General features: G+C 39.3%; 2 protein-coding genes across 2 annotated transcripts in view; both read right to left on the minus strand.

Moving 5' to 3' along the window:
• Nucleotides 1–15,750, minus strand: part of slc20a2 (solute carrier family 20 member 2) — a 135,044-nt gene that overhangs the window by 61,810 nt on the left and 57,484 nt on the right. The gene's annotated exons all lie outside the window — the stretch shown is intronic.
• Nucleotides 20–2,728, minus strand: LOC306966918 (uncharacterized protein). Its single transcript, XM_079561771.1, has 9 exons — nt 2,587–2,728; nt 2,127–2,148; nt 1,891–2,040; nt 1,686–1,806; nt 1,410–1,613; nt 1,231–1,314; nt 1,007–1,148; nt 688–850; nt 20–611 (listed from the first exon to the last, which is right to left on the minus strand). Coding segments are annotated over exons 2-9 (1,101 nt in total). The 5' UTR covers nt 2,129–2,148; nt 2,587–2,728; the 3' UTR covers nt 20–376.

Here is a 15,750-nt window from a genome sequence, read left to right on the forward strand (position 1 = left end):
ATTTTCATTATTAGACAGTAGTATTGTTGAATCATGCTCCATTGAGACTTTTTAACACAGGAAGACTGAAAAAATAGTTTATTACAAAGAGATGAATGAATGTAGCCTGGCCAGCCAAGACTACATGCTCTTTCTACTCTACACTAATACTGAACATATGAACAAGTAATGAGTGGCTGGCTCACCAGGCAAAAATTTATGTACACAACTATAATACACAAAATCTTGATATTAAAACAATGTAGTGCTCCATGTGATCATGCAACTAACACCCAACAACACTGCAGATGTAGCCCTTTGAGTTCGAGGTACTCTGAAGTAAAAACATGAGGTCATATAAAATCATTAAGTGAAGGAGCAAAGTAATCCCAGCATATCAAGATTTTTTAATAAACTTTGTGTACTCCTGCTTGATGCAGCTGTAGATAGCATTGTACAGAGGTCTATCAGGAGCCATCAGGTCAGTGGCCATTTCAGTGTGGTCAACTCTTGGCAGGAGGTAAAGTGACACAGGCAGCGACAGAGAAGAGAGCAGCTCTGAGAACTTTGTGGAAGACTTGGCGGGAACAATAATGTCATCTGTCCCATGAAGCAGAGCAAATGGAGGCACTCTGGGAGACACAAAACAAGGTAAAGCAGTATGTTCTGTATTATATTGTGACATAAACAAAAGAGTATGTGTCACACCTTTTTAGTTTGTCCTCACTGAAGGTGTTGAGAACATGCGTTGGCGAGTAGTATGAAAAATTCTGTACTCCATTCATTGCTTTGTGCATAGTTGAGACATATTCGATCCCTCTCATCTCTTCATGTTCATAATGATCCAAGATGTTGTACACACCACTAAGACCTGTAGATTTTGAACAAAGTTGAAAACTGATGTCCAAAGATATATTTAGTAAAGATAACGTTTCTGCAGAGCCTTTTCCAGATCTTTTTTCTTTTTTGAGCCACAGAGCATCTTATTAAAGGATTTTAAAAAGAATGTCAGAATATACGAACATACCTATAACTCCTTTAACACATCGGCTAATATCTTGTTGCTTGCTTGCCTCAATGAACAGTTCCTCTCTTGTCTCAATCAGAAACAGTGTGGTCAGTGAGCACAGATGAGCACCAGCAGAGTGGCCAATGAAAATAATGTTGTCCTGAAGGATATAAAAAAAAAAGGAATGAATGACATGCATAGTCTGCTACATTTTATATCAAATCATTAAAAAGCTTTCTTACCTGATCAAAGTTGAACTTCTGTGCACTCGCTTTTACCCAAATTAGGCAGTCTGCAATATCTTGGACCATCCCCAACACATTGCTCTGCACATCAAATGAACAACATGAAGAAAAGAATACAGTGCATACTACTAGACTACAAAGCAGTATGAACAAACAACTTATTGATCAATTGTTACCTTTGGGTAAGTGCTGTAGTCAGGGCAAACAACAGTAGCATTTAGTTCTTCAGCCATTTGTCTGGCGAGCAAACAATAAATAGCCCTATCTCCAGAGCCCCAAGCGCCGCCATAGATGAAAACTACAAGTGGTGCTTTTGCATGGTCCACCTTTGGGGAGTAGTATAAGTCCAGCTTGTTACCTCTGCGGCCATAAGAGATGCCCTGTCCAAGGTAATGCATAGTTATTTGAAAAGCGAAGGACTTTAAAAAGAAAATTATGATATTTCAAATCACCTTTGCATAATGTTTACTGTTTTCATCATCCTTATACCATGATTTCCATCTGAAGTAAAGTCTTCCATATTGTAGATACTTAAGACTCTCCAGCACCGCTCTTGCTAAGCAGTATATGCGCCTGCAGGAGGTTAAAACACAAAAAGGTGATGGTGTCTATTCTGTCACCTTGACTAGAGTGTATTATTAGAGTCGAGTGTGTAACCTAGGCTTGAGGGCCTCAGTGTACTTCTTATATCCAGGTTTATTTGGCCAGCCATACAACCACTGGGCAGCGAGAGAAATGGAGTATGGCAGTCCAATGAGCAGAACACCTGCTGCTACAGGTAGACCCACATGAGACCTAAGGCACGACCTTGAATGGCAAAATAACACGTATGAACCTGTTTTCACTTTTATGTTATTACACACTTATGTATGAACTTGATCAGACGCACTTACATATTGTGGCTTCAACTCCTTTCTGTGGACAAGAAGACACACATGGACATGTTAAAAAACAAAAAAACATGGACAATAGTGCTTACATTGAGACAAAAAAAAAACATGTAATGTAATGTAATAAGAAAACAAAAAGGTGCAAAGTTCCCCTTGACACTTAAGACACAAGTAAATATCCCAGCAAATCTATGGGAATGCCATAGTAGTCTGCACAACAACACGCATTGTCTAATGTCTGCTAAATAAAAAGGCTGCTGTAGCTACACTAAACAGAGTAATTTACAAACATTATACGTGGATTGTCCAAGAAATGCCTATATCAGTCAGACAGGTAGATAAGCATATACACATAAAAAAAGGTTGTTGTTTTTTTTAGATATCTTATCAACAGACACCTACAAGCTAACTCTACAGTTCGAATGAGAAAATCAATTAATCTAAGCAATTAACAGAGGCCTACCCCTATGTTATTCAATGTCTCGAAGAGCATGCGCTGACCGGATATTTTGGTAGTTTGTAGTATCAGCTATTACGACTATATGACACCTCAAACGCGGAAACCATCTGTCCTCTATCAAACACCAGTGTCACATGATCCCCTTTGAGCTTTTGGAGTGAAAACAGTGCTGTGTTATCTACTTCCGCTTACGTCCGGAAGTTGATGGAGTTGGATTGATTTGGCTTTCTGTTTCCAGTATTCCCAATAAATGGTAAGTTATTTTTAATCTCCAATCAAACTACATTGTATTCGAGATACCTGTGCACCTTTTTAATATATATAAAAAAAGCGACGTGACATGAACAGTAAAGAAGTAGTAGCCAACGTGAGAAAATATGTGGATACAAGATTTTCGTAATCCGGTTTTCATAGAGTTGATTATTAAATATAGTCAGTCGAGAAGAGAATACAATGATTAGGTAGAAAAACTTATGCAGTGTTATATAATTTAATAATAATTAAAAAAAAGAGACAATTTTCCATGGGTTAATAAAACTAGCACTGACCCCTTTTGTCCACTAGAGGGAGAAATAAGATCACCATTTAGAATGTAGCCCTGTAATTTCAAGGGAGCCTTCCAGGTCTGTAATGCAAATGAGGAAAAGTAACGACATTTCAAAGTCCATGTCCTGATAAATAAAATATGTAAAACTTAAAATGGTAGACAATCATACCTTTTTTTTTTCTTTTTATAAAGCCCTAATAAAATATTGGCCTATTAAAATATATAGGCCTACCTATTAAAAAAAAACGTTAATTGAATATCTTGTGAAATGTGAAAAACTAGGCCATGTATTTTATTACTAATACTAACCTGTACTAACCTATACTTCTATATAAAACTGGGAACATCCAGACATGTAGACTTCAATAACTATTTCATCAGACCATAGTTTCAATACAATAACATTTAAGTTTTTGTTTTAAGTGCCTAGTTACCCCAGTTTTTTGTTGTTTATGATTTTACCTCCCGATTGGAAATGAGCATAAACCAGGATCAGGATGTAACATTAGAAGAGGTATAAAAGTTCCAAACCTGTGCACAAGGACCATGACCAGTCTATGTTATATGTGGAATCCTCCCTTCCTTTGCCACTTTTTCTTTGATAAAATTGCAACTTCATAGAGTAAAACTATAATTATGCTTACCACAGCCATTATCATACCTAGTAATATAAAGAAAAATATGAACAGCAGTCAATTAATCTGCCACTCTTGTCTGTTGTAGTAGAAACATGTATGGGCTTCAGTGGTGAAACAAATTGCCTGAGCCGAAACTCCAAGTTCCAATGCTAACATTTATACATGACTTGTGGTTAACATGAACACACTTCTCCATTAATGCGCCTATAAATCATTCTGTGTTAGTGCATTGTGGTCCCTATGCCCTTGCCCGTGGAAAATTGGACTCAACAGTGCAAATTCATCGAAAGCGGAGCGGATTTGGTGCTGAATAGGGTTCGAGTTATTGTCATATTTGTTTTGTTTGGCCCCTCAGAGCAGCCTTGAGTAGGTGTGTGGTGGTCCTCCATCTGCCGCCATGTGGGGAGTCCCAGGTGCTGTTCCCCATACCGCACAGCTGAAGGAGCCAGCGCAAGTCAGGATGTCCTGGCAGCATAAGCACAGTCAGCTTGTTTTAAAAACTGTGGTGAATATTTGTGGGGGCTCTGCCATTTAAGAAATGATTGTTCTTCGGGGAATTAGTGTATGAATGGTGGTATTCATGTGATAAGGTCTGGTGGGTTGGCTAGACAAGTTAAGAACATAAAAAACTATTCTTAAGCTTTACTAAAATGCTGAATTAGCTCTTGTGAAAAGAGTATGTGACAGACCTTCTTAAAAAACAATAAGTTAAGTTAATTCTTTGTGATTTCTGATGACCTGTTATATAGTTCACTCATAATTCTTTCACACAGCCTCAAGGGCACAGCACAGCATCCATATTAACCTCTTAACCCCCACATGAAGCGAGCACATTTTCTCCAGTTTGGCTTTACCTAAATCTAACAGGAAAAGCATAAAAAAAAGCAAATAAAGCAATAAAAAGGGGCAAACACACACGACTAAAGAGTGATGTAAAAGCAACAAAAAAGATGGCAAAAACGCAGCAAAAGAGCGACAAAAACGTGCGGGAAAAGCAACAATAATATAACAAACAAAGCAGCAAAAACACGGCTAAAGAGTGATGAAAACTGAAAATAAAACCCAAAATGTAGGACTGCAACAAAACTGGTGATGTTTAATGAAGGACGAAAACCAAAATAACAAAATCCAGAGATAACAAAAAACCAGGGCTGACGAAGACAATGACGCGACATAGGACAAGGGAAACACAGGGGTATAAATACAAGAGGAAACGGGGCACAGGTGAAACACATCAGGGCGGGGCAGGCAGGTAGCGAGGGAAGTAAAGCAAAATCACAAGGACAGAACACATGTCAAAATAAAACACAGGACTAAACCAAACACAAGAAAACATACAAAAACAGGGGAACAAAAGACGAATCATGACAGAAAACGGCACAAAAAAGTGACAAAAACATGACTGAAGAGTCAGAAAAAAGCAAGTCAACAAGAAAGCCATGAAAGAGCGACAAAAAGGTGTCAAAATGTGATGGAAAAAGTGACCAAGACGCAAAAAAAAAAAAATAATCGCCAAAAAAATGCAACAAAAAAGTGGTGACAACGTGACAAGCAAGTTATGATCAGTTTTGTAGGTCTTAGCTTTCAAATGAGGCATTACACTGGCCCATAGGCTGTAAGCTCCAGTCCAGAAGCTTTTAGATTTGGGTAAAGGCGAGCTGGAGAAAATGTGTTCGGTTAATGCGGAGGGTAAGAGGTCAATAGCACAATAAAATAGTTCACAGCAAAACATATTATATAAAAAAAATGTTATGCTCCTGGCAAACTTGATAAACTTTGTTGTTTCTTGTAGAACCTAAATACACTCACTATTTCACTTTGTTCTAACCTCTTGTGCGTCAATGAATGACCAAAGCTTTGACAACGCACTGTATCTTCCCACTATGTCACCCACTGTTGTTCCACAAACAGGTCAGGATTAGTGGGTTATCGGTCTAATTTTGGTGTTTACTTGTTCAAAGCTGTCAGGTCGTCTCTGATCTGGCAATAATGTGTTGGTTGAAGTTCAAAACAAACAGACAATGAACCCACTTGCAGTGCGGCATATGTGTGGGACTTTTTTGATGGAGAGAAGGAGATGGTAGCACAGAGTAAAGATAAATGCCAATTAGAGTCATCTCATTAAGCATTGATATTTGTAATGCTTTACGTTCTCAGTACAATTGCGCTAATCCGCAGTCTATCTTCCATGGGGGCAAAACTGTATAAATAAAATAAAAGATAAATGACTCTTTTCCAATGTCCAGATCAAGCTGTGTTTCCGTCTATAATCATAATATTTCTTTAATTCATGTGATGCATATGTGTGTCACGTGCTACAGTTCAGAGCCAATCTGCAGTGAGGATCTACTGGCCGGTTCATCTCCCTCAGGCCCCCCCTGTTGACCCAGTCTTCCATAAACCCGTATAACTGATGTATGGCTCAGTGCCAGCACCAAACATACTGGCTGTGATTTTCCTCTTCTCCAGTCGCATCTCTGGGCTTTGCAATTTGCCCAAAGTTGCACATTCTACCTTCTGTGCGCCTTGGAATCTCAGGACACAGAGCCATCTTTTCAGAGGGACTTCACTGAAGTTCACCGAGCTTAAATGAACGTGCTTTTGATGGAGAGAAACCATGGAAACTGGCACTGGTCACAAGGCCTAGATTCTAGGTATCCCAGTGTCTGGAATCACACCCTGAGTCCTGAAGACCAGAGCAGACAGAGGTGCTGGGGATTTGAGGGAGATGCGGGGGCCCAGTGATTGATAGGAGAAAAACACCATTCTTGTCTGATACAGCCAACGAATGCTAACAGCCGAATGAGGAACCTCAAGTGGGTTAGGGTTAGATTATGGACATAAAACTTGGCAAGATAGTTGATGAGGGACCTGACCTAGCAAATCAAAGATAAGTCAGTGTGCAGGGGGTGCGTGCGCAGGTTGAGGGGGTTCAGAAGTACCTAGTTTAACAGGTTGCTCTTTATATAGTCCAGCGCTTTACAGCGAGTCAGATTTCAGTGCGTCATGTCTCTTTCCAGCACCCACTGAGTCAACAGAAGGGAAGAGGCTCCCAGCATGGGGCAGCCTGACCAACTCACACATGACTGATCAGCTTTCTACAGTGGAAATAAAGGCTAAAATAATATTAAATTTAAAACAATATTCTTTTCTCCAATCTCACTGTGTGGCACCATCGTGCTCCTCTCCTACATTCCACCTCTCTGCTTTCTGAGCTGCTTTGGCAGACTGGAGAGCCACCTGCAGCACAGCTGTATAGAGTTGGTTTGCTCTTCAATTTTTATTGTTGTTGAGTGCTTTTCTTACACTTCCCGCTTAAAAAGTCTTCTCATCTCCTCGGATGAAATCAGACCACAGTAATGTCATATAAATATACTGGAAAAGAATCTGTCGAGACACTCCTATGACAGCTCTGTCTTCTGTTGCTGCCACAGTCTTTAATAGTTCAGTATCGTACACATAATAATGGCATAGAGGGGATTACTGAAACATGCATAAATTATACACAATACCAGTCCAGGTATGTTTTTAATGAGGGATAACATAATAAATTCCTACCACAGTACCAAGTGGTTTGCTAATCTCTGCTCTAAAATGTTATAATTGTGTAAGCAGAAGCCTGTATTATTTCAAATCATTTCTATTGTTGCCCTAGGAAATATTGAATGTTAGGTAGTGAGATACTTAGAACACATACAAAACTCTTGTACTGTAACTGTGGCAATAATCTCTGGTCTAAAATATTGAAGGCATGCTTTACTCAATTGGAAAGTCGACTCGTATATAATCCCATGGCAAAATGTTTCCATGGTATATGGAATAAGTCAGCAGAAATGGATCCATTGTAACTCCGCATGTGCGTAACTGGGTATGTTTTCATTTCGTACCTTTGTTTGCCTATGAGCTCTGTGCGTGCGGAGTTCATGGCTTAGGCATAAGACATTCTTTCCACTGATTCTCACTGTATGAAATAGAATACAGTACTGCCATACAAAACACCCTCTCAAACGCAGGAAGGCAGCTCGTGTATGTAAGAATTATGCACAAAACACTTCTCAGTAAAAAGGATGGCCTTCCCCAAACTCGTCTGGCCTTCAGACTGCTGTGCATGCAGTATTTTACAGAGTACTGTTCAGGGATGTCTACTAATGAGATTCTTGGACAAAGCCCTTAGGAACAGGAACAGTGAGTTGTGACTCGACACTGTTCAAAGTGATCTATATCTTCTAGGAGCTCTGACTCTAAATGTTAGCAATGAAACAGCACAATTCACACAAGCACAGTTCACACAGTCACTTCTGCTTCATTTATAAGTGCAGAACTTCACACCCAGAAACTTGGCTAGATTTAGAATCATACAGTATATTTGAGAGATGCTCGGCACTATTGACAGTTCCACCCTTTTTGTTGGTGCAGTGGGCTTTAAATATCTGTGTTGTTTTTATGCGTCATTATTCTACTTTCCTACTTTGCTACCCACTTCTGTACAATAAACATGACGGAAACAGAAAAAAACTGGTTGATAAGAGGGTAATCAAACAGTTACGCACATGCACTTTGCTCACAATCGTGTTTTCGATGGTAAGATTAAGACAAAGTATAGATTCAAGCCTATGACTGACCTAAAAAGAATGAGAAGAAGGCTGTGATGTATTAACTCTGCTGTAGGTCCCAGTTACTTAACATTAAAAATGCTCTCGTCACTGTATCAAAACGGAATAATTTCTCGAACACTGGCTAAACCCAGACGGCTTTCGCAGTAAATCCACATGGCTGAACACTGCTTCATGTGTTGGATTATGTGTAATGGCTTACTTTGGTAACTCTGGGGACAACAATTTTAACTTTTAAGTAACAACTATGGTCCGTGTACTTTTGCGTTTGTATTTTCGATTTTAAAAGCAATATGCAAAATCAAAAAAGTTTTATTTGTCTATATACGACATTCACTTGATAAGAGACACTGCCAACACAGAAAATACAACAATTAACCTTTATTGATTACGTTGAATCCTTTTCTGCGTCAACTCTAATATCCGGAAGTTAAACTGTCTCGATTAGGAGAATAGCGCTAATAAAACTTTTGTAAATCTGAGTCTCTTGGATAAAAGATAAATTCCAAGAAGTATTGACCCGCGATCAGCATTTGGCTTTCGCTCTGCTTATGTTCACAAACACTTTGTGTGCCGTGCCGTTCACGCATGGTTATTCCGGAAGAACATCTGTAGGCCTATGTGTGCGCTCCTGCCAAATGCACACAGTGTGTTGGGTGGACATAGCGCTTTTCGTATAAGATAAGAGAAGATGCAGTGGTATGCAAAAGTTTGGGCACCCCTTTAACTTTTCGACATTTTGCCATACTTTGGACCATAAACATAAATATATTTAACTGTTTTTTTTATGTGAAAGACACACACGAAGTGAGACACAATCGTGAAGTGAAATGAAATTTATACATGATTTAGATTTTTTTTATTAAAAAAAAAACTTGAAAAGTGGGATGTGCAAAAGTATAGGCCCCCAATTGCCTTCAGAAGTTGCCTGATGATTTCTGAATGAACACATGTTGACCCAATGACTAAATAGAGTCTACCTGTGTGTAATCTAATGTCAGTTCACAGCTGCTCTGTGATGGTCTCAGAGGTCTGTTAAGAGACTATTGTGGAGCGGACAGCATCATGAAGTCCAAGAACACACCAGACAGCTGGGTTAGGTTATAAAAAGATTTCTAAAGCTTTGAACATCTCTCAAAGTACAGTTAAATACACCATCCAGGAATGGAAAGAGTATGACATCACTGCAAACCTATCAAGACCCGACCGTCCTCCTAAACTCACTGACCAAAAAAGGATGGCACTGACCAGAGCTGTTACCAAGAAGCCTATGATGACCCTGGATGAACTGCAGAGAGCTACAGCTCAGGTGGGGGAAACTGTCCACAGAACAACTATTAGTCGCACACTGCACAAATCTGGCCTTTATGGCAGAGTGGCGAGAACAAGCCATTATTGAAAGAAAACCATAAGAAGTCCCGTTTTCTGTTTGCCAGAAGACACATGGAGGAACAGAAACGGGACTTCTTATGGTTTTCTTTCAAAAATGCCACTCTGTCATAAAGGCCAGATTTGTTCAGTGTACAACTGAGGCCAAAGTTAAATCAAATCAGAGTGTTGATATAGGTTACCTGTTGTTCATTTGAGCCTGCCTACCTGTCCAGCCTGCTGATGCCATATTTGCCTCATGACCCAGTGGCATACTGACTGTTTGCCAGTTTGCTGAACTTACAGTAAGTTGTGCCCATGATGAGGATGATGTCACAGACTGGAAGGCCAAAATGATACCCTCTCCGCCTCTCCAGCAAAGAGAGAATCTACAATTTGTAAAACACGTAGCACTTTTATTTTCATCTCATGGTAGCATTGGAATCCTTCTGTTATGCCAAACACCCACCAGCCCATGCTTTGACACGCATCTCAACAGTGCAGAATATGTAAAAAAAAAAAAAACTAAAAAAAACACAACAATTGATTTTGCGTTTTCCTTTTAATATTGAAAATACAATGAACGCAAAAGTACACGGACCAAAAAGTGTGTACAATCTTTGCTGCACAAGTAAAGCGGAGAAATGACAATATCAGTCACAACAAGTTACTGCCCACGCCCAGGAAATGCCTTACATTCATTGAAAAGCCTGCTTTAAACCTGTGACAATTAACCCGAGTTCAAATGTTATGCAATGTTCTTTAGGAGGATTTGGTTTATTTTAAGATATAGTTGGTCGGTGTTCTTTTGCGTTCATTATATCAGAAAAAGGAAAATGCAAAATCAGGAATTGTACAATAATTAAGCCTTGACGTTGAAGCCTTTTCTGCGTCAACTCAAATACCCGGAAGTGAAACTCCTCGTTGAAGAAAACAGCACAAATAAAACTTTAGTACATCTAAGTCTTTAAGTTGTGAGATAAACTCCTGACAGGCTGTGGCTCATGGACCAAACAAACTGGCGACGTATCACACAACGCTTAACGCACGCGTGGAAAACTAGGATGGGTTCTCGTTTGAGGAAGGCGTCTTGTGCGTTGCCCCTGGCACATATATGCACAGCTCGGTGTGGCCGCTCCAATTCACCTACAATGTATGTACAATATATGTCAAAACGCGTCAAAAAGGAAGTATGTTTACACAGAACAGGTTCATAAACGCCCAGAAAGAGCCTTAAAAGTGGCGCTGTGTAGCTCCAGACTGGCAGACACAGATGCGTAAAGCGTGTTAAAGCATGAGCTGGTGGGTGTTTGGCGCAACAGAAGGATTCCAATGCTACCATGAGCTAAAAATAAATAGATAAATGCTGCGTGTTTTACAAATTGTAAATTCTCTTTTTGCTGGAGAGGGGGAGAGGGTATCATTTTGGCCTTCCAGTCTGTGACATCATCCTCACTATGGGCACAACTTCCTCTAAGTAAGTGCAAACTGGCAAACAGTCAGTTCAGCAAACTGACAAACAGTCAATATGCCGCTGGGTCATGAGGCAGATATGGCATCAGTAGGTAGGCTTGTGACCATGACCATCTTTACGCATCTGTTTATGCCAGTCTGGTATTGTCCTCGCACCGCGGAGTGTGAGCGCGCATGGATGGTAACAAGTGAGATGAGCACACACAAACAGCTGATGTCCTGGAATAACAGTGCGTAAGCGGCACGTTACTGGCCAAAGTGCACGAAGTGTTTGTGAACGTGAGCAGAGTGAAAGCCAGATGCTGATCGCGGGTCAATAGTATTTGGAATTTATCTTTTATCCAAGAGACTCAAATCTACCAAAGTTCTATTTGCGCTATTCTCCTCATCATGACAGTTTCACTTCCGGGTATTCAAGTTGGCAGAAAATGATTCAACGTAATCAACAAAGGTTGTGGCGTCTACGATTTAGAATGTGATGATGTCATCAGGGACGTGCACAGGTAGAGCCCAGGTGGTGCTCAAGCACCTGCCCCTTTGCCCTGTGCCCTTTAAGTGCCCTTCTCAAGACCCGTTTTTTTTCCGACCCAATATTAAGTATTGTTTCTTTTATTGTTCTTAGATATTTGCCCTACTAAGCCAACATGTGCTGAAAATACAGTTTTAATGTTCAACAACTTCAAATCGCGCTTCATTCCTCCTCTGCCTCTCGAGCCGCGGCAGCGCTGACGTGCTCCTTTTCAATAAGGGGCACCTGTGCTGCTGTCCCCGCATTTCCCCAGTTTGAGAAGATGGTACAGCCCATCATTGTGAGACGCGGGAGTAAAGGAAACAAAGTAAATTCGATAACTTTATGAACGAGCCAGCGCGACATGACTGGATTATTAAAGGGAATGGAAACGAAAGGGCCGTCAGTGCGAGGACGTGCTCTTTTGTCTTGGTTGAGCACCTGCCCCTCAAAATGTCTGTGCACGCTACTGGATGTCATAACGTCAAGTGGAGGACAGGGCCAATGCAACTCTATGGGAGAAATACAGTTTTTGTAAGAAATCTCCAAAACGAAATTTGACAAATGTTTTTCCTCATCGGTATTTGATCGTGATTGGATTCACAAACCTGTGATATTATTTTTATGTCTGAAAGTCCTTTTTATTGGACAACATCACGCTCATGTTTTCACATATTGTCACCACTTTTTGACGTTTTTCAAAGAAAATGATTAGACATTAGTTCATATGTGCTGACAGAGGAGATAATGAACTTTGTGACAGCTTTTGTTTCATGCAGATTCCTCCAGTAATGACTGAGATATGAGCCAAAAAACAAAGACATAAATATATGCATTTTGTCAGTTACCGCAGTTACCATAGTTACCGTCAGTTGCCCTCCACCTCAATTTTAAACTATGGGCTCTTTAGAAGTTTGTGATGTCACGTGAACGCTACCTATTGTTGTATTTTCTGTGTTGGCAGTGTCTATTATCAAGTGAATGTCTTATATAGACAAATGAAAAAACAAAATAGTCAGTATTTGTTTATATTGCAACAGTACACAATATGTAAAGACTCAATTTTTGATTTTGCATACTGCTTTTAAAATAGAAAATACAATGAAAAGTACACGGAACCTTAATGATAACTTTTTTCAAACTTTTTGAAAGATATTCAATATCTGTCCTGGCAGAGTTATCAGATAGATTATAACTTTGTGTTCAAATAAAACTTTGAAGTCAGAACATATACATAAACGCTGATTAACTGTCTTTCTCCAAGGTCCTTCTCTACCATTGGTCTGTGTACTTCTGTGTATCTCTGTTGTCTTGCCAATTGTTAGATCTAGGCAAACTTGTATAAAATCTTTTGCTGATCTGTAAAACTGTAAAAAATAGAGTAACAATAAATTGCACACTGCAAAAAGTGGATTCAAGTGGATTCAGGAACACTTTTGATCTGATGTGATGGATTAGGGGAGCAGGCCAAAACATTTACCATAACACTCTCATTAAACACCATTATATCAGATCAAATATTTGCCAGATCCTCCTAAATATTTCTTGGATCCTTTACCCTGAAAAACTGAAAGGTGGGGAAATGCATTTCCCCAAATGGGGGATCAAATTAAGCACTGATTATATAAATAGCACTTTTTCTTCTATTACATTGCATTTTTTATTCACTTACTGAGCAGCTGATCTGGAGCTGAAGTGGCTCAGCTCCAACAGCCAACCACATATTTACATAACACGTTATGCACTGAAGTGTCTTGCCCTAGGACACAACTATAGCATGTGTTCATCAGAGCTGGAGCCAACCTTACCTGTTTCAACCGTTTGCTTTTCAGAATGAACATCAAACTTTTTTTTTTCTGTCACAATCCTTCTGTAAAATGGCTCTGGGCTCATATGGCTGTAGTTAAGATACTGTATATACAGTATAATGAACTGAAGAAGAATACCTATATTTGAGTGAAATGAGGACTGTTAATTGAAAAGGTTGTATTTGCAGATAATACATTTGAAACTTTCCACAATAACATTGTAAGAATTTAGATTTCTTCTTTTTTTCCCTCTCTTTTTTTCATGTATTGCGAGTGTACTACCATATATAGTAGTACAGTGCAGTGTAATAATTGAACACCTGCTGTCTGACATCTGTCACTGTGTCCCTAAGCACTTTAGAATACACCTGAGTCACATACATACAGCACTTTCCCACCCCTGCTCCTGTAACCTGCAGGACCAGTGTTTTGTGTGAAACTGTTTTACAGTGACAACACCCATCGGTACAAGTCCCACCTAAGAATTATCTCCAGCAATGAGGTCAGGACATTGTTCGCTTGTACAACACAGAAATACTGAAATGATGTTTTTGGCCTATATACCTATACTGTCTTAATAATTTCTACAAACTCTTTCAACAGCCTGAGAGAGTTTCATTTTTTTGTGTCAAAGTTTTGTTTAACATTCTTTTAGTGCAATGGATACCAGATATTGTGTGTGAAACGTGATGAAATGAATCAAAATATTTTACCTGAGAACACGCTGTGAGTTCTTGGGCTTTATGGTTCTTACATATTGCAAAAGCTGCACTCCAATACGCAACAGAAAAGCAACAGAAAAGCAACAGTTTTTTTTGTGTTTAACCACACAGTTATCATTGTCTGCAGATAGCACAGTGACATTGTAGTCTGTGAATGTGGTAAAAGTATGAGATGTGATGTCAAGACACGCACACATCACCTCGAAGGCATAGGTAAGAAATGAGAACTCTGATACCTGATAATGTATGATAATCAGAGCTCTGTTGTCTGTTGTTCTGGTCGTGTTGTTTTTTTAATCTGTAAATGTTCTATAACTAGCCATTTAGGAAAAAAGAGGTCTGCCCATGCTGTTTTGTTGTATAGAGATAGCACATAGGGAATGCATGTTTTGAATGCTACAGTTCAACACTTTGTGCATTGCTGTTCAGATAATAGATTTCATCATAATTATTATTGAACTGAAATACCTTGATGTAATTTTCAAAAGGCGTGTGAAAAATCCATCAATCATCAGGTTTGCACATACCACTATGAATGACTACATTTCTCCCTAATAAGGACCCAATGACCTGGCATTGCACATGAATATCGGTGTTACAAAAGACATTAATGAAAATGTAACCTATGCCCTCGGGTAAAGACATTGTTGAAATACCTGCTTTGATCATGTATTGGCATGTTGCACATGACGTAGCTGTTGAGCTGGAAGTGGTGTGATGTGGTGTGACAGTTGCACTGATGGGGCTTGTGCTCAATTATTAAAAGTGTATTTTTTCAAATGGACACAATGACCCTGACATTTTGCTGCTGTCAAGATTGTGTTCATTTTGGACACATCTTAAGTCTAAAGTGCATATTGCTTATGCAGTCTAATTTCCAGACGCTTCTTAATCCAAACCATGTGTTTTTTCCCCCATTCATTTTTTGGCTTCATGGGATGTGCCATCTGACAGCTGCGGTCAACACCCTGCACAAAATTGTGTCTGCCTTTATCACACAACTGCAGGGATGTGTGCTCATCCTGTTAAAGTAGACTATGCTCAATTTAACCTTTTAGTGTTTTTAGCAATCGTGTGTATGTAATAATATTAATGATTATAATCAGTGTTGGGCAAGTTTTGCAAATTGTAATATATTCTATCTTAGTGATTACAGCTCTAAAAATGTAACATGTTTGTAATACATTGTACTGTTTCAGAAATGTAGCTGAGTTTCACTACTTTGAGTTACTTTTGAGTTACTTTTGGCAAAATATAAACTGAATTTAGTAATAATGCCATAGAGTAAAAGTGCAGTCAGAGATTTCCTTTTCCTTCACTCTCCCCATTCTTTTGTGTTTTGTTTTGAGGACATTAACTACGCGCAACTGCGGATCTTATACACTAGTGTCCAACTAGATGTGGCCTGCTGCATTTTTTGGGGGGGGAGTTTGGCATTTTTTCTTTCGTGCTCTTGTAGCTTGAGTTACTTGAAATGTGATGACTATATT

This window comes from Gobius niger (assembly GCF_951799975.1).
Source record: "Gobius niger genome assembly, chromosome: 1".
NCBI lineage: Eukaryota > Metazoa > Chordata > Actinopteri > Gobiiformes > Gobiidae > Gobius > Gobius niger.